Source organism: Ambystoma mexicanum, chromosome 5p (genome assembly GCF_040938575.1).
Source record: "Ambystoma mexicanum isolate Mex_15411 chromosome 5p, UKY_AmexF1_1, whole genome shotgun sequence".
In the NCBI taxonomy this organism is placed as follows: Eukaryota; Metazoa; Chordata; class Amphibia; order Caudata; family Ambystomatidae; genus Ambystoma; species Ambystoma mexicanum.
Window position 1 is genome coordinate 1,151,078,548 of NC_090930.1, and position 20,092 is coordinate 1,151,098,639.

At 46.1% G+C, this 20,092-nt stretch overlaps 1 protein-coding gene across 2 annotated transcripts in view; it reads left to right on the forward strand.

Annotated features, from left to right (window-relative positions):
• Nucleotides 1-4,624, forward strand: part of TDP2 (tyrosyl-DNA phosphodiesterase 2) — a 190,790-nt gene extending 186,166 nt beyond the window's left edge. The window contains exon 7 of one of the 2 annotated variants that reach the window (XM_069613619.1): nucleotides 3,750-4,624. In XM_069613619.1, coding sequence (XP_069469720.1) covers nucleotides 3,750-4,031 — 282 coding nt within the window. In that variant the 3' untranslated portion in view covers nucleotides 4,032-4,624. The remainder of the gene's footprint in view (nucleotides 1-3,749) is intronic. The other variant, XM_069613618.1, reaches the window with a different exon arrangement.
• The last annotated feature ends 15,468 nt before the right edge of the window (nucleotides 4,625-20,092 follow it).

Here is a 20,092-nt window from a genome sequence, read left to right on the forward strand (position 1 = left end):
GCAAGCTCATGCCACAACACGTTGCACGCGGCCTCCCACGTTTGTATACACATTGCCATGGAGACCCTGTGTTGCTGCAGTAATGCACGTTCATAAGGGGAACTATTATTTTATGAACCTGTACCACCCAGGCTATATAAAAGCGCCATCTCCTCTGCAATGGCCCGAAATATGTAGGCTGTACGTGCGACTTTTACCCATATGTAAGTTTCCCACCATGTGCAACCCGTCATGCAAAAAAACGGCTGTGAGAGACGTGTTATTGTGTAGATACTACTGTTGCTAAATACCTGTGGAAATGGGAGTTCTAAGAGCCACCATCTGCTCTTTGATGGTTCTGTATGCGCCCCCATCGGGTCAAAACATCCCTGCATATATCTGTCCAAGATGAACTGGAGTACAAACTCCACGTGCAAAAATTCGAAATCCTTCAGAACATGGACTCGTCATGTCTGGTCCCAGATTGCGGCAGGTCCTAGATCCAATCCGCAGATGCACTCATCATGCTTCCTAGGCAGAGAGGATGCTGGGCATAGCTTAGAGTGGTCCTAACCCCATGTCTGTGCCGAGTGGCTGTATTCCAGGCAGCACCTGACCATATGTGCTGACTGTAGAAAGGCTCCAATGGGTGCTTCCTAGTAGTTAGTTACCCAGCTCCTGTGCCTCAGTCCTGGGACCTGGGTCTGTGTGCCGGGGCGCGTATCCCATCTTGCCAGTATAGGTGTTTGCATGATCACCAAGGGCCAGTGAATTATAATAAATATGTAGATCGGTTAGAAGCATGTGGTGATTGAAAAAACTAAGCGCATACGGCTGGTGCTGCTAGAATTATTAGACGGGTGACACTGATTCTTCATTCAGACCTTCATGGAATGAGTCCAGTCGGTGTATCACCTAGCATCTTTCTGTAAGAGGCTTCCTAAAACATTTGAAGAGTTTGTGACTGTGTCAAGCACCCACCATGTCATGTCGTCAGCCGAGTGCTGGAGTTCAATATAATGGTTTACCAATGGTGCATTGAGGTTTCTGCATCTGATCCTTGATCTGTGTTCGCAGATTTTAATGTGTATGGGTTTGATTGTTTGGCCCACGTATCTTAAGCCGCAAGGACATTCTATGCAATAAATTACCTGTTTTGTCTTGCAATTAGTATGGTTGCGAAGAGTCCAGGTCCTCCCATTGATGTCAAATTCCTTCGTTTTTTTTAGTAAACTTAAACGCTGTGCAATTCCCGCATGGAAAGCGCACGGTTGTGGTTCTAAGATCCCATAAGCCTATTCTCGGGGGCCCGTTTCACGAATTTCGAATGGACCGGATTGACAATTGGCAGCAACACGCATTACTTTGACTCCCCATTGCAGAGACTGAGTCAGCTTGTTTTTTCAAACACAGGCAGCAACCAGATTAACGGAGATGTACTACGGATTACTCTTCATGAACCGTCACCTACATGGCAAGGTAGGATAGGATAGCTATTCATTGGCTATAACTATACTATACGAAAGTTTGCACTTTGGATTTCATTTTATTATATCTGATTCATAGGTAGGATAGATGTACAGCAGAAATGCATATTTTGGCCTCTTACTTGTAGATACCTCAAGCCAGCTCGGCAGCCTGTGAATGCAGTAATTCACTGCACCTACGGAGATATCCCATTGATTACTCGTCTTGCATCTATGACAGCAGCACTCTGGTACGGCTCCCGTGTTGCAATTTCTTAATGTAATGGTCTACATTGGGCACACAGTGCCCATTACATACACTGGATACTTGCTTGCAAATTGTTGTTGTGACTTAGGTGGGATAGAGTCTGACATACACATTTTAGTAGCCATTCATTGGCACATTAGGAGAACCTCAATAGAAGGGGTGCCCCCCCCTCTAAAGGGAGGGACCCCGGGATTCTGGAGTCGGCTCCACACACCCCCTGTGAGTAGTACAGGGTAAGTGACTTGTGGAGGCTTTCAGATGAATGTGTGCAGTTAAAATGAACTCAAGAACCTTAGTACCACTCCAAAATTCCTTTTCTCTGCCCCCCTAGGGTTACTTTCCTGCCCTGAGGAAGGCTTCACATCAATGCCACGACCACTGGCACGCTGAAACGTGCACATCAATGCCCAGCAAACCAGAAGGGGCTTTGTACAAACAGTAGATATTTCACGTTCACCTAGGCAGATCAAAGGCATGATTATCAATTCATTGTACCTTTAAAAACTGTCCAGGGTTCCATTTAGTACACCTTGGCCAAGTCTGGAAAATGAATTGCTCATCGATTAATGTATGATTGCATCTTTTTTGTTGATTTTGCTCTTTTCTTATTTCAATTGTGTTCTCACCTATTGTCTGCTCTTAAAACATTGATTTTAGGAATTGTGCTTCAAAGTAGTCTTAATGTAAATATGTTGTTTGTAATCTTCTTTTGTTAGGATACCCTCACATATGTATAGCAAAAAAGATTTTTCTTTTCACTGATATATACACATTAAAATCATTCTTGATTTGAGATACTGTTTGTGACCTTTATGCACATTAATAACTGTTGTAAATAATTACAAATGAATACAACCCAGGGTGGTGTTAGTAGCTTGGGGAATCACTTTGGTTGATCATTGTATGTTGCCCCCGTTCACGCATGCCCACAGGGGCTCCCCTACTTTTGTGTAATACAGCTTTATAGAACATCATGACGTCATACCAACGAGGCCACAATCCACTCCCGCATCATCAAAGCGTCACCAACACCTCACACTCACCAGCTAACTCCTCACAACTCACTATGCCCCTGACCAAGCAACAGCGCACATGCACTGTCCCATATTAAAAACATTTTAATATCAACTTTATATCAAACTGATATAATTGATACCCTTTTCATATCAAAGCATATCAAACGTCCTATAAAAAGACACATTTGATAGCATTTTGATATCCTTTCAATATCAAACATTTATTATATTAAAATTCATATCAAAAGCCTATCAAAAGGTGGCGGGACTAAAGACACAAATGAGGGCTTACCAACTGTCAACATTTCCCAGAAGAGAAAAGGGGGGGCCCCCCCATCTACTACTACTTTGTGCTTTTTGTATTAATTCTGCAAAGCTATCCCTGCTCCAAATGCAAACTGCTCTGAGCACAAGCAAGGTTCCGGTCTTGAAAGAGGGCCCGATAGCACGGACACATTTGCGAAAACGGGAAGGCACTCCTTCACGAAAAGAGCTCTCTACCATAGCAGCTGCATGGAGAAATTGGAGTAGAGTCACCAGTGATGAAAAGGAATGCTGAAAGAAGTGGCACTGCCGTAGACCAGACAAGTTTTTAAAAACCACGAAGGTGCTCGAAGCCTGATAAATGTCTTGCTATATGGTACAATACCGGCAGGTAATGCATGCCATACGAGCCACATGATTGGCTCAATCACACCTACTGGTTGCTAATATTCATTTTCTCCTCCATGTGTAATGTTCTAACTGTAATCGTTTAGCTTCTGTGTGTGTAACATACTTGCTTTTCTCAACATAAGTGCTTTTGAAGTTCTCCTTGGTACCAGCTAGTGATCTCGTCCTAGAGCCATGATTTACACTGTCTGTTTAGACTAAGTGAGGAACTCTTGACAGGAGGACGGTTTGACCATTTTTTTGTGTGCTTTCGCTCCTCAATATTGAACTATTTCTTTTGATGCCGCTATTGAAATGGATTGCCTGGATTTGCAGATGTGTGAACATCCTTTCTCTTTTTCATTCCAGGTGGCCAAAATAGGAGGACTGCCACATGACATTTTGGACATTTGGGAGTTTCTGGGTAAACCTGAACATTGTCGTTACACATGGGACACAAAAACAAATAACAATTTGAAGGCTCCTTACACCTGCCGACTTCGTTTTGACCGCATACTCACGCGGGCTGCCAACAATGGGGGTCAGTTCATCCCGCAAACTCTAGATCTACTGGGACAGGAAAAGCTGGACTGCGGCAGGTTCCCCAGCGACCACTGGGGCTTGCTATGTGTCTTCGATGTAATACTGTAATTAAAAAATAGACTTTAACTACTTTTATTGCCATTTAAACATCATTTTTATAGATTCAGTTTTAATTTTGTATTTAATTAGATCCACATACCTACCGGCTTTCTTCTGTGGTGAATGTTTTCAGTTATAAAAGAATTCACCAACCCAAAGTATTAGCATTTTGGTCGGCCAGCGATTTCAGATCTTATGTTTTATTTGTTGGCTCTCACGGTTTTGAATGTACCTGTAATTAGTGAAAGGTTCCATGGCAAAATGACACCTTCTGTAAAGAGGATTATTTCTTAGCCAGATTCGATGACAAAAATGCTTTACAGGAGGAAAGTCGGCCAGCTCTTAAAAACGTTTTATGATGCATATTTTGTTACAATGTTGGGCTGAAGATGTGATCCAACTATTTTTGTATAATTTAAGGTATAGTAATAAAAATGAAAGTGATTTTAAGTATTCTTGGCTGTGTGGGAGGTCCTGTTCCCAGGTGGCACCTGAAAGCAGCAAGGATGTTCTGTGTACAGCATTGCTTTTTGTGCCTTCACAAAAGTGGAAAATTGAGTTTTGTTATGAGAGGATTTTTTAAATAAAATTTTGTATGTGCAGAGGTCTTCTCGAGTGTGGAAATTGTGAACTTGCAGTAATATGGTTAAGTTCCCAGAGAATGAAACGTGAGTACACAGCATTGAGGGGTCCAGAGAGCACAAGGGGAAATGCCATCTGTAGGGAATGGGGCACTTTTGCTTTTAGGTTTGACTCCTAGTTGGTGCTACATCCGGTGGTGGCAAAACTAATGTTATAAAAAGAGTGGAGAAAAAAAATGGCATTGGTGGATAAATACAGTGCTTTGCATGTGCTTCTCCAGCTGATTTGTTATAAGCACTTTCAATGGTGTCATTCTTACAAAGCTTACCAGTGTTTTTTTTTTCCCCCCCACGTTTTTATTAGGAAGAGCATGTTTTCTTGCGAGGTTTATGATGTTTATCTTTCTAATAAGCCTTCTGTTCTGCAGGATGTGGAAGTGTGTTTGAATGTTGCTGTCAGTGACCTGAATTTTACATTCTCAGTGTTTCTTTTTTACTTTTCTAATGAAGACTGTTTTTTGACAAGTGAGTGGAGAAAAAACATTTTGCCCTGGAAGATTAAATCTGCATCTAATTTATTTTTACTTTAAATAAAATCTTACAAATGATATTCAGAAAAATATTTACCTCTAAGGCGAATGTCACATTTCAGGATCACATCTGAACGGCTGTTAAAGCAGAGGCAGACTGAGTCACGTATCCAACCAGTGACTGAAAAATCGATAGTGCTGGAGCACTTGTCAGGATAAAGTCTGTAAGACTGGGGGCATACTCAGTCGAAGCGAATGTGCACCATTAAAATAATGGTATGGGGTGTGGCTATACCTGCCCAAGGCATAAAATGAGCAGTGTCGCATAGCAATTCACTATGCAATTCTGTAGGTTTGTTAATCAAATGAACACTTGTGTAGCAAAGTTAGCTATATAAGTTGCCCTCTTCAAAGAAAGCCCAGCTCGCCCTGCATTTCTCTTGCCCTTGGTGCTCTCTTCGCCCTCTTTTCTCTGTTCACTTCTAGTGCTAATAAAGGGAAAGTGAACCAGTAATCATCTCCTACAGTCAAGTGCCAAAGGCATGTGTAGGAGTGCTAGTCAAGAATTTCTTTTTTTTTTTTTTTTATATTGCAAACTAGAAGTAATCGGGATGATACTTTTAAGCTTTCTATATCCTGTCCGGCCAAGGCCAGTATATGTCAACTTTATATCTTTTAAAAGGTTAGTCATGCAATTCCAATCCTAAAATGAAAGTTGTTACATGATGCATAATTACAGTATTGATACTGTACAACACTACATCTCCATGTTTTACAGTAATGTTTAAGTTAGCGTATCTGAATTTCATAGTATCAACTATATTTCATTTTGGTTGGGTAAGATGCATCTTGTTGACTTGTGAACTTTAGAAAATGTACATGATCAAATGTTTTTGATGGCAAGCCTAGTTCTGTAACGTGCAGGTTGCATACATCTTGCAACTGGTGCTAAACTCATGACCAAATCCATGACATTAAACATTATCAGCATGTTGATTTATACCAGGTACCCTGAAAGTGAAATGACCACAAACTACTATATACCAACTAGATACCCAAGTTCTCTGCCTGCTATGCAATCCATCCTGCTTAGTCTTTCTTCTTACATAATGAATAAACAAAGCGAACTAAATGCTTATGCAAAGTAGTGATCAATAGTTCCATCTACTGCAATACCAAACACTGTAGTTGCCACTAGAGCTCGCTTTGATTTTTGATTGTATTATATATTACCCCCTGCAGGAGACAGTTGGCCAAACTGTTTTCAGATCCTTTTTATCATATCTATTTATTTGTGTCCATTCATGCAGCTAACCTTTAACATTTTACAGACACTCGTCTATGGCTCGCCAAGTCAATACCCAATACCACCACCATGTTCTATTTAAGGAAATGGGGCACACATTCCAGAGTCCTGTTGAAGGAGGCGCAGGATGTTTTGCATTGGTCTCTAGCTCAAGGGATCAGCATTGTCGCTTTCCATCTGCCCAGAGTTCTGAATGTTCAAGCGAACACGCTCAGCAGGGACGCCAGTCAGCTGCACGAGTGGAGGCTGAAGGAGCAGCAGGTAACAAGAATCTTCCGGCGATGGGGGGCATCCTCCATTTGAATCTGTTTGCTACGTGGGAAAACAAGCAGTGCCTGGAGTTTGCCAGCAGAGTTGCTCATCCTGAGTAATTGGGCGACGCGTTTCATTCCCGTGGACGGGCCTCTTCGCGTATGCGTTTCCCCCATTCCCGCTCATTCGGAGAACCATCCAGTGGATTCAGAAGTACCAGTGAGAGGTGATTCTGGTGGCCCCGTTCTGGCACAGGCAGATGTGGTTTTCAGATCTCCTTCATCTGGCGGTGGAAGAGCCGGTTCGGTTGGGAGTGGATCCGGATCACCTGTCTCAGGATGACGGTAGAGTGTGGCATCATGATCCGGCGTGTGTCAGCCTGGCAGCGTGGCTCCTGACCACTCAGAGTTGGGTCATCTAGGAATATCCAGAGTGTCGACAGATCTTGCAGGCAGCGAGGGCACTACCACGAATGTCTTGTATGGTCATAAATGGACAAGATTCTGTGAATGGTAAAAGGGTCATCCGGAGGTTGAGCCTTTGGACATTTCCCCGGCTCAGGTTCTCTCGTACTTGTTACACCTGGCGGAAGGGGGCCTGGCATTGTCATCCATTAAGGTGCATTTGGCGGCGATTTCTAGGTTCACCAGAAAGCACCATTCTGCTCTTCTGTTTAGTGATTGCTTGGTGAAACATTTTCTGAAGGTGTTGTTTCGGACATTTCCTCCGGTGTGAAGAAGTTTGCACCAGTGTGGAGCCTTAACGTAGTGCTTTCAGCTTCGATGAAACCTCCTTTTGAACCCATGTCAACGGCAAGTTCCTCTCATGGAAGGTGGCTTTTCTAGTGGCGATTACCCCGGCCAGACGGGTGTCAGAATTGCAAGCACTGTTCATTGACCCGGGTGCAGTCAGCATTTCACAAACTTGCCTCTATTGCATTACCCTCGTTCTTTGCTAATGCATCCATGCCAGAGGAAAGGGCCCTGCATTCTCTGGATGTTAAGATGGCCATAAAGTTTTTATCTTAATCGCACACAGGACTTCAGGAAGTCACAGCAGCTGTTTATGGCATTTGGACTGTCCAACAAGGGGCAGGCCGTCTCCAAGCAAGGACTTTCCCGCTGGGTTTCCTCTGCTATTTCGTTTTGCCACACAAAAGCTGGCAAGCCTTTGAGTGGTGCTCCGAAGGCTCATTCTACGCGGTTCACGGTGTCATCAGCAGCGTTGTGGTCTGGGATACCGCTGGTGGACATTTGCCAGGCAGCCTCCTGGGCAGTGCTGGATACCTTCACCAGGCATTACTGTCTGGGGCAGCAACCTGTGGAGGATGTGCAGGTGGGGCGTGCGGTCCTCCAATGCCTGTTTCAATAACGTAGGCTCCACAGCTTCAGGTTTTTTTTTAAATTTGCTATATCACTTGCTAGGTTTGTTGTCTCATGTCTGTGATAAAATACTGTTTGTTGGTTTGCCTGTGACACACCACCACACATTGGTTGTACTGCTATGTAATCTATTCACAGCATGTGAATCCATGAAAGATCCAATGCTGGAGAAGGGAGTAGTTTCTTACCTGTAACTCAATTTCTCCAGTGTTGGGATCTTTCCTGGATTCACATGCGCCTGCCTCCACTGCAGGCAAACCTGGGTTTGGGTTCACTCTACTTTGGAGATTAAAATCTGAAGGGAAGCCTCAGGGCCTGGCTATTTATACCAGACATCCTATTGCTGGGCCCTAAAGCACCCAAAAAGGACGTTGATAGGTCACTAAAGTGTTGAGGTTTTCCATAGGAAAACACTAAGTTAAAGTTACTGAGGTTTCCCAGCCTGACGATTCCATGAAAGATACCAACGCTGGAGAAATGGAGTTACAGGTAGGAAACTACTCCCTTTGCCACTTTATGCGGCTGATGCACTGTATTTTGGGAAGTCTCGCCAGACTACGGCGGTGCCGCATCTCGCGAGCTCTCTAAACACTTATTGGGGCTAAAGTGTAACTTTATTTTTTGAATATCACATCACTACCCCCTTCCAAAAATGTGGGCATGGCCTTATGAACGTATGGGTGTGGCCTTCAGTGACATAGATCTCTGGGTTTTAAATTTTGGAATGTAGGCAGGTATGGCCGTGGCAAAGGCACGTAACGATGGAGGCGTGAAAGTCCAAGCTCCAGCAGCTGACTGGCTTAACTAAAAAAAAAACAGTAGTTAGTTTTGTACAGCGAGGCCACGGTTAAGCTTCAGTTAAAAATCTCACATGATTTAGAAGTGGAAAGGCATCTTGTCCACCATCCTGTACAGCTCAAGATGGCACCCAGAGCGGAATAGAAGTGACCGAAGGAGGACACGAGCCTCTGTGCTTCCAGAGTTGACCCGGGAGCCCTGTGGACTAAAAGTAGCTGCAGTGACACCGGATGTGCTCATCCTCTTCCCGCTTCAGCTGAAGCAGAGTGATCTAAACTTCTCTTGGCACGTGTGGAGCCTGCCATGGAGAAGACCAAAGGAGAAACAGATCACCTCCCCCACAGACAAGAGACCACCTATAGTGAAGGTCCGGCCCAGGGCATGAAGGTGAGGGGGTGGGGGGGGTGAGTCACGTGAATCACCCTGGCCACCTAATGGCATACCTGGGTTGAGGGGCCCACAACCAGAGGGCAGGGGATGGATGGCCATGGAGCTCTCCTCGGCCTGCCCTTACACCCTGCCTTCCTCTCACTCAATATCTGCCTGGGAGAACAGACCTCCTCAGAGGGCAACAGGAACACTGGCCGGGTGCACCCCACATGGTCTGGCACTTGGCTGGAGGGCCTCCTTGAACACCTTAGTGGCCTAGCTAATACCCAAAGTCCTTCACACTCTTGAGGTTCACATGACTCTTAAGGACGCTGTCACGAACCTCAGCCCTGATCCCCACTGGCAAGCCCATTGGCCAGGTGGAATTAGGGGTCAGATCACTAATAATGCCTGGCATCCACTTCTCAGGCCCTCTTGGGGCCTGTCCTGGCGCCTTTGGCGCCAGGCTCATCAGTAAGGAAAGCCATCTGCTTGAAGAACTACTTTATTTAGACTTTCAGCCAACATGGAGGCATCCACATAGCTTGATTCCTAGAACCAAGCTATGTGGTCTAGTGTTTTGGGTGTGGTGGCCTAGGGACTACTTTACCTGGACTACTTTACAGTGACTATTTAAACCACACCCGAACAAGACAACACGCTTCGCGTTACTTTGCTTCGAGCAACGTGACGCTCACTGTGACCAGCTTTCTCACGAGCCTAGTGAATTACGGACCTGCAGAAAAACCAAGAACATCGTTAGCAGCAGAATCTTACCTGCATTCATCATCCTTCACTGCTCGCAGCTCCTGAGCGGCTCTGTTGGTGGAGTTCACCGCCCGGATAGCAGGACCGGAGAAAAGGAGGAAGACATTATTAAAGGAGGTAGTGGAGACATTACAACCACAAAGTGCTTAAAGTCTTACCTGGTTGGTTGCTTTTCGGCCGGCATAGCTCCGGAACTCCATCTGCGCTGGGAACTCACCGCGACCTACGAAAAGAGAAAAGCACAGTTCAGTGAGGACAAGACATCGCTGCGCTACGCAAAGTGCCTCCTTACCGCATCATAGCGCTATAGCGCGCCATCATCTCCCGGTGAGAATCAGTATATCCAGTTCTCCAAGCGGACACTCCGCGCTCCTAGGGAGATTAAAAAAAGAGACATTTAGAACAGAGAAAAGGCATGCAAGGATTACGACGCCATCAATCGCAATAAGACCTACCTGAAAGACACTACAAGGGCAGCAGTCAGTGAAGGAACTGGACCGCCTGTGCCCACAAAAGACAATGCGCCCCTGCCCAGAGAGCAGGACGGAGAGTCCACCGATTCCGACAACCAGGTGAAAAGAGAACTGGAAAGGGGCTGGAAACACAAGGGAGGTGGGGGAAAACTTACCTTGGTCGCCCAGTCCCAATATAGTCTTCATTTCCAGGCGGAATCCCATCGACACCGAGACCACACCAGGGAATCATTGGGAAGGGCACCAACGACCAACTGGCTGGGTGGCGTCCCCGTGGATACCAGGTGAGCGTAACAGAACGCAAAGCCTCACATAAACCACCTGGGTGCCATGGAAACATCAGAAATTGGCCCAATTGTTGGGGGACCTTCGTGCTGAGGTTCATTCAGCCCCACAAGAGACTAATACACTCTGGAGAGACCTAATAGTGACCAAGGAGCGCACCGACAAAATCAGCAGACAATTCTTGCAATCGCAGGCAGGGCAGACTCCTCTGCCTGGAGGAAATCCACCAATGCAAAATCCTATCTCACCATCTTATACCCCCACACCAGTACAGATCACGCTGCCTGGAACAGTTCCTCTGGCACCACCAGAAAGCTTTTCGGGCGACCCACGGAAGTATGCAGCATTCATAAATCGGTGTCGCCTTCACTTCCTTTGTCGCCCGGGGCATTTCCAAATGACCAAGCTCGGGTAGCTTTCATCCTATCATACTTGAGTGGAAGTGCAGCGGATTGGTCGTGTGCCATTGGTGACCCATAATGATCCGTTGTTGACCCATAATGATCTGTTGTTACAGGACTATGGGGGGGGTTCCAGAGAGAAATGGAAAAACTGTTTGCTCGCCATACCCAAGAACAAGCAGTGGATAACGAACTTTTATCCCTCCGGCAGGGGAACCAAGACATGTTAACATACATTGTGACTTTCAATAGACTGGTTGCTGAAGCCAGGTGGCCAGAAAACAAAAGAACCACGTTATTCCAGCGAGGTTTACGAGGCGAATTAAAGGATGTCTTGGCCCAGGTAGTTGACCCCCCATCCCCCCACTCCCCAGAGACTGTACCGAATTCATAAATCTGGTCGTGCAGCTAGACCATCGGTTGCAGGACTGAAAAGCAGACCGGTCCAAAGCAGACTCTCGAGTAGTTTAAGTTTGGCCTAGAGACAATGCGCCACAGGGGCCAGACAACGCCGTAGAACCCATGCAGATCAGAGGGATACGACCTCCATTAACAAAACAAGAGCGGGATAAAAGAAGACAACAGCAACTTTGTTTGTATTGTGGAAAACCAGGACAATTTCTGAAAGACTGCCCAATAAAACCCCCAAGGAGGACAGTCGGGGCCACAGAAAAGGATGAAGTTAAGGAATCGGAAAACTATCAAGCTCGGCAACCGTAGAGGTCAGTTTGTCGAGTGATGAGAAAGAGCCACTGACCTCACACTTTGCGATACCCGTGATCTTAATAAATCACCAACAATCATCAAAGATGCATGCCGTAGAAGCGTACATCGACAGCGGAGCAGTTGGGAACTATATAGATCAAGAGTTGGCAGCAGAGATGGGGCTCCCTTTGTGTTCTAAGTCTACCAGTGACAAGGTGACTACCATGGATGGGACAGGAATCCCCTCCGGACCAGTAACCCAGTGCACAGCAGCAGTAACCTTGCTGTGCCAGAATGGACATCGGGAGTGTATTTCGTTCGATCTTATAAAGGCACCTCAGTTGCGGTTGATACTAGGGATGCCATGGTTGGTTGCTCACAACCCTTTGATAGACTGGCAGGCACGGAAATTCACCTTTTCCAGCAACTGCTCCCTAACTTGCTACTCTCCTGACCCGGAACCCGACTCCTGTGTCTGCAAGACTTCTAATACTAGAACCTCTACTCTGGGAGTAACTAATACTTTGCCAGATGAATATCGTGACGTTCAGGACGTATTCCAAAAAGACCAGGCTAACACATTACTGCCGCATAGGCCTTATGATTGTCAAATTGACTTTATTCCTGGGGCACAAATCCCTTGCGGCAGGATCTACGCTCTTACCGAAAGAGAAAACCTTCACCTGAAATCTTGTTTGGACCAGTACCTTGCAAATGGATTTATCCGTCCATCTAAGTCCCCAGCAGCCAGTCCTTTGTTCTTCGTACCGAAAAAGGAAGGGGACTTGAGGACCTGTATTGATTACTGCGCAATAAACCAGATAACTGTGAAGAACCGCTACCCCTTGCCTCTTATCAAAGATGCCCAGATCTATGCCAAATTAGACTTTCGGGGAGCATACCACCTGCACCGGGACAGAAGCAGAGATGAGTGGAAAACCGCTTTCTGTACCAAATATGGCTTTTTGAATATCAAGTCATGCCTTTTTGCCTTATGTTACGCTCCTGCAGTGTTTCAATATTTCATGAATGATGTCTTGAGAGAACTGATTGACGTTTGCGCCTTAGTGTACATTGATGACATCTTGGTCTAGTCGGCCTCAAAATAAGATCATATCAGGCATGTTCATTCAGTCCTCACCAAGCTCCGCCAACATCTTTGTATGCAAAGCTGGAGAAATGTTTTTTTTCACGTCACCGAAGTAGAATTCCTTTGTTTCATCCTTTCGCTGAAAGGCATCAGAATGGATGTACATAAGGTTGACGCTATTCTAAAATGGCCATCCCCAACATCTCTGAAGGGGATACAGAGCATGCTAGGCTTTGCGAACTTTTACCACCGATTTATCCCAGACTTCTCTCAGGTTGTGCACCCGATCACAGTACTGCTACGAAAAAGCAATAAAAAGTTTGCTTGGACTGAGGAAGCAGAAAGAGCCTTTCAGGAACTGAAACAAAGGTTCACCTCCGCTGCAATCCTGTGGCACCCGCGTCCAGACCTCCCTTATGTCGTAGAAACTGATGCTTCCAGTATGGCAATGGGAGTGGTCCTTTCACAAAGGGACCCAGAAACTGGCCAGCTGCATCCTGTGGCCTTCCGGTCAAAAAAATTCTCACCCCCGGAAATTAATTACGCTATCACGGAGAAAGATCTCCTAGCCATCCAGTCTGCTTTCAAGGCATGGTGACACTATCTTCTGTGAGCTAGACACACCATTACAGTGATCACAGACCACCGGAAGCTGCAATATCTCAAAACAGCCCAAGCCCAGTCTTCACGCCAGTTACGGTGGGCCCTCTTCTTCACCGAATATGACTGTGATCTCCTTTCGACCAGGGGTCAAGAATGGGAAAGCGGACGCCTTATCTCGAATGAGCATCGATGAAACGGTGTATACAACTCCAGACCCGGTACCCATCATCCCTGAAGACAAACTCTTGGGTATCACAACAGCGTTATCACAAGCCGAATTACAAAACAAAATTCGACAATCAATGAACCCGTTGCTTTCCTCACATGGCAAACTCAAGGAGAACAATATTGCATCAAGGATCAGTTACCTTATTTTAGGGACCAGCTATATGTACCTGAGAAGGAGTTACAACAGCATATCATTTCAGGTTATCATGACTCTCTGATCGAAGGACACCCTGGAATCGCTAAAACTTTAGCCAATGTGAAAAATAACTTTTGGTGGCCTACCTGGCGTAAGGACATTGTCCAGTATGTTCAGTCCTGCGTCGCATGTGCACAAAATAAATCACAGAAACCATCAGGTCTCCTACAACCACTGGACATCCCTCCCACTCCATGGCACACTCTTTCCCTTGACTTTATCACTGATCTGCCACCGAGTCAAGGCATTAACACCATTCTTGTAATCGTGGATTTGTTCTCAAAGACGGCACATTTTATTCCACTCCAGGGTCTCCCGGACGCATCCACCTTAGCAGAAGTATTTCTGGAAAACCTTGTCAAGCTGCATGGCTTTCCATCAGTTCTGGTCTCCGATCGAGGCAGCCAATTTGTATCCAATTTTTGGAGAAAATGTTGTGCAATGGCACAGAGTGACGTCTGGCTATCCACCAGTCACCACCCCCAGACAGACGGCCAAACCGAGAGGACCAACCAGACCCTCGAGCAGTATTTACGGTGCATGCTGTACCATGAATTGAGAGATTGGAAGGACTTACTCTGGATAGCTGAGTACGCATATAACAACTCCGTACATTCTAGCGCGGGCCAAACACCTTTTTACACCTTGTATGGTAGACATCCACGTACATCAGAACTTAACCTTCCTGCCAGCTTGGAAATGCCTGCAGTAAAGACTCTTCATACAACCATCACTCAGGCGTTCAGAAAGGCGAAGGAACATCTTATTCATGCTAAAGAAAAACAAAAGCACTTCGCCGACCAGCATCGGAAAAAGGCCCCAGACTATCAAGTAGGAGACCAGGTTTGGTTAGCCGCTAAATACGTACCCATAAAAGGGACCCAGACCTTCCTTCCTCGATATTTGGGACCCTATACCATCAAGGCAATTATCAACCCAGCAGCCGTCAAATTGGATTTACCACCTAATCTACAAATCCATCCGGTATTCCATGTGTCCCTCTTAAAACCAATGCAACCCGGTACACGAATCAAGACACCACCTCAACCTATACTAATAGATGGAGAACCAGAATTCGAAGTCTAGGGCATCCTGGAGTCTAAGTACTCTAGAGCCAAGTTGTACTATTTCGTCGATTGGAAGGGGTTTGGGGCTCAAGATAGATCCTGGGAACCCAGTGATAACATCCATGCACCATGTCTGATCAAGAAGTTTCATCAGAACTTCCCAACTAAACCTGGACCAGGCAGGAGACACACCTTGAGAGGGGCCTGGAAGGGGGGGGCGGAGGGTGGGGAAGTGCTGTCAGGACCCTCAGCCCTGATCCCCACTGGCAAGCCATTGGCAGGTGGAATCAGGGCTCAGATCACTAATAAGGCCTGGCATCCACTTCTCAGGCCCTCTTGGGGCCAGTCCTGGCACCTTTGGCGCCAGGCTCATCAGTAAGGAAAGACATCTGCTTGAGGAACTACTTTATTTAGGCTTTCAGCCATCATGGAGGCATCCACATAGCTTGATTCCTAGAACCAAGCTATGCGGTCTAGTGTTTTGGGTGTGGTGGCCTAGGGACTACTTTACCTGGACTACTTTACAGTGGCTATTTAAACCACACCTGAACAAGACAACACTCTTCGCCAGGGCTTTAAGTGGGCCGGGGCCTGCCGGGGCCGGGCCCCGGCAGTCTCCAAAAAGTGGGACTGAGCCGGGGCCCTGCCGGGGCCCCCCTTTCCACTGCACGCAACATTGGCGGGATGCATTATCCCGTCGCGGCTGCCGCCGCGACGGGAAATGCGCCTGCCATGAAGTCAGGCATCTGACAGAAGTGGCAGCCAACCACAGCGATGCTGTGCCTGTGCCTGGCTGCCACTTCTGTAAGTCATAGTAACTGCCTCTGGTGACCTCTCGCGCGAGGGGTCACCAGAGGCATTTACTGTCCCTTTGTTTCCCCAGGTCGCCGAGGCGTCTTTAACCCTCGGCGAACCTGGGGATTCCTCGACATTTTTCGAGGTTTATGAAAGATGGCTTGAAAAGTACACAATTCAAGCCATCTTTTATAAAGCTTTGCCGACGGACAATTTTATAAAAGATGGCTTGAATTGTGTACTTTCAAAGCCACCTTTTATAAAACCGAAATGTTTAAAAAAAAAATGGCCTGAAAAGTAGGCAAACCGTAAGGTATGCACACACACATATATATGCATGTTATATATCTGTGTGCGTACCTTACTATGGTTTGTGTACTTTGCAAGCCATCTTTTCTAAACATAGAAATATGTTTAGAAAAGATGGCTTGCAAAGTACACAAACCATAGTAAGGTACGCACACAGATATATAACATGCATATATATGTGTGTGCATACCTTACGATTTGCGTACGTTTTAGGCCACGCCCCCCACAAGCCACTCCCCCAAATGAGGGCCCCCCCTCGATTTCTTACCCCACTTAAAGCCCTGCTCTTCGCGTTACTTTGCTTCTAGCAACGTGACGCTCACCGTGTCCAGCTTTCTCATGAGCCTGGTGAATTCCGGACCTGCAGAAAAACCAAGAACATCGTTAGCAGCAGAATCTTACCTGCATTCATCATCCTTCCCTGGTCGTAGCTCCTGAGCAGCTCTGTTGGTGGAGTTCACCGCCTGGATCGAAGGACCTGAGAAAAGGAGGAAGACATTATTAAAGGAGATAGTGGAGACATTACAACCACAAAGCACTTAGACTTACCTGGTTGGTTGCTTTTCGGCCGGCATAGCTCCGGAACTCCATCTGCACTGGGAACTCACTGCAACCTACGAAAAGAGAAAAGCACAGGTCAGTGAGGACCAGACATCGCTGCGCTACGCAAAGCGCTTTCTTACTGCATCATAGTGCTATAGCGCGCCATCATCTCTCAGTGAGAATCAGCAAATCCAGTTCTCCAAGCGGACACTCTGCGCTCCTAGGGAGATTAAAAAAAGAGACATTTAGAACAGAAAAGGCATGCAAGAATTACGACGCCATCAATCGCAATAAGACCTACCTGAAAGACACTACAAGAGCAGCAGTCAGTGAAGTAACTGGACCGCCCGCGCCCACAAAAGACAACGCGCCCCTGCCCAGAGAGCAGGACGGAGAGCCCACCGATTCCGACAACCAGGTGAGAAGAGAACCTGGAGGGGCTGGAAACACAAGGGAGGTGGGGGAAAACGTACCTTGGTCGCCCAGTCCTAATATAGCCTTCATTTCCAGGCGGAATCCCATCGACACCGAGACCACACCAGGGAATCATTGGGAAGGGCACCAACTGACTGGGTGGTGTCCCCGTGGATAACAGGTGAGCGTAACAGACGCACCATGGTTCATCCTAAATCCAAGCAGGGGAAAACATAAAATATCCTCCAATCTTCCAGAGGCGCTGCCTCAGGCTCCCAACCCCCGCCAGTCTCACTCATGGACTCCTCCCACCCCTCCCGCGATGAATGATTTCCTGGCACGAAAACCGATATCTCACACCTCTGATGTATTTTCAATGCAGGAACTATCAGATTCATTTAAGGAACTACATCACAGTAGGCAGGGAGTGGGAAAAAAAAGTATGGATGACCTAGAATCTGCTCACTGCAAGCACTCTCATAACAAAGAGGATCTGAGTCGTAGGGTCCTGGCACTAGAAGGTCAACGCCACATGGAAGAGTAAATCGAATATGCGTAAAACTATTCCAGGTGTAACATAAGGATTTGCAGGATTCCCAAAGAACTTGCAAACTCAATTTTGTAGCAATACACAACAACGGTGTTCACCTCCACAATAGGAGAAACCCAGGAAACCAACGTTACCATCGACCGAGTTCAGAGTATTTACAAACTTTCAACAGAGGAAGGGCCTAACCCCAGAGGTCCTGGCAAGACTTAATTATTTCAAAACTATGGAACTGATTCTACAGAAAGCTAAGGAACTGATTCTACCCAAACCAGTCTAGGGAAGCATTTATCAAACTCTTCCAAGACCTGTTACCAGCTACCATAATGGCATTGCCTTATGAAACCTTAACGCCCTGGCTCCAACAGAGAAATATATCATAGCGCTGGGGATGCCCCTTCAAGATGATCTTCTCTTACAAGGGCACTCAAAACCAATTCACAACGCTAAAGGCAGCTCAAGAAACTCTCAGACTCCCTTCAAAGGAGCTGCAAGGTATCAGAGAGCCAGACAGAAGGAACCTCACAACCGGCATGGTCTCAGCAGTTTTCCTCCACGGAAAGGCGGACATTGTGAACACAATCAATTGAAAGACAAGAGGGGAGTAACGATTCGCTGTCTCAAACTTGAATGCTAACATCCAAAACAAAATGAGAATACTACCACAGTAATGCCCGAGTAACAGGCTAAAAGGTTTTAGGATATAGATCACCTGGGGATGCTTTACAATTCCAGCCTGGCCGACACGGCCTCATAGTCCCCAATTAGGTGTAGGCCTAATGTATTCCCCAATTTGGTCCCGAAATAGTTCAAAACTATGTTCAGTTACATACATTTTTAGTGCATCCAGTCCGATATCACAGCGAGTAGTGTGCTCGCTTTGACATCTGTGCAGAGCCTGCTGACGCAGCCTTTCATCCTTCCAGGGTCGATAAATGAGCCACCAGACACCGTGGGTAATAGTAAGCAGCGCTCAGATACCTGAGGGTTCATAGCGCTATATAAATGCTAAATTAGTATTATTATTATCCATTGTTAAGTCAGTTTAATTGCAAATGTTTACGAGGAAAAGCAGAACAAGTTCCATGCTCCATTTACCAGACCCCACCTACAATCTGGGAAAAGAACTCCAAAACAACTTAAAACATTAAGGAAAGTCTGCTAGCTAATCGTGCAACCACCAATCGCATAAGCAGAGGGATACAACCCTGAATAAGGGGAAACCGAAGCAGGGGGAATGAGCAACACTACTCCAATCCGAGACTTGCCACCACATTTAGCTTTGGAAAAACCACACACTCTTGACAACCATGACGGACCGTAAATGCATTATGCTGAACGTTCAGGGTCTAAACTCTCCTATTAAAAGGAGAAGTGTATTCAACAAATTACAAGAATCTGGTGCTGACAAAGTTTTCCTAAAAGAGACCCATCTGCACCGCACAGACTGCCACAGCCTCGTATCAAAATAGTTCCCACACCAATATTTTGCCTCCGTGCCCTATCACAAATGTGGCATCACTATTCTAATTAGTAAAAGAGTACAATAAGGCAGATTTCTGGGAATTGTCATCCAAAGTGGTGAAACGAAGTTCACTATATTAGCAATTTATGCCCCAAACATTCAAGATTTCTTCAGTAGGATTTTCCCACGTATGGATGAAATACAACAAGGGGAACTAATCATTGGAGAGGATCTTAACTCATTGCTACAACCGAAAATAGATGTGTCCAGCTCCTATACATCTGGAGAGACACCCCCCACCACTTTGCTACTACAGGCCTTTCAAGATTTATGCAGTTATTTCCATTCAAATGATCAAGACTACACCTTCTACTTGCATGTATACCACAGCTTTTCCAGAATGGATTGTATACTGATCTCACAATCCCTAATCCCCCGCCTCTCTTCAGTGATGGAAACATCCACAGTCTCAGACTATGCACCTGTCTCTCTTACGCTAAACCAGTGGGCTTTAAACATTTTCATACGGAATCTCCCTTGAGTAAACCTATTGTTTCTGGGCCCCCACGCCCGCCTAGGGATTGCCCCCCACCCCTCAGGGGGAGCGGAAAGGGGAGGCAAAGTAAGTGCCTGGGGGGCCGCAGACGCTTTTAAAATATAAACACATTGTCTACTGCTTACATCTTCTATTTAAAGAAATCGCATTAAAAAGTGACTAAGATGACTGTTTTTAATATAAAAAGGGATTAAAGAGTTCCCCCACTCCCCTGTACAACCTTTCGGCCCCCCAGTTTGAAGACCACTGCCCTAAACCTTAATGAGCAACTGACAGATTATTTGGCAAGGTACCCATGCCCTCCTGAGAGACCTGGCCGTTCTAAACACCATTAAAACAAGGGTCACCCAATACTTCACTCAAAATACACCTGAGGAAACTTCATTTGAGTCTAGATGAGAAGTGTT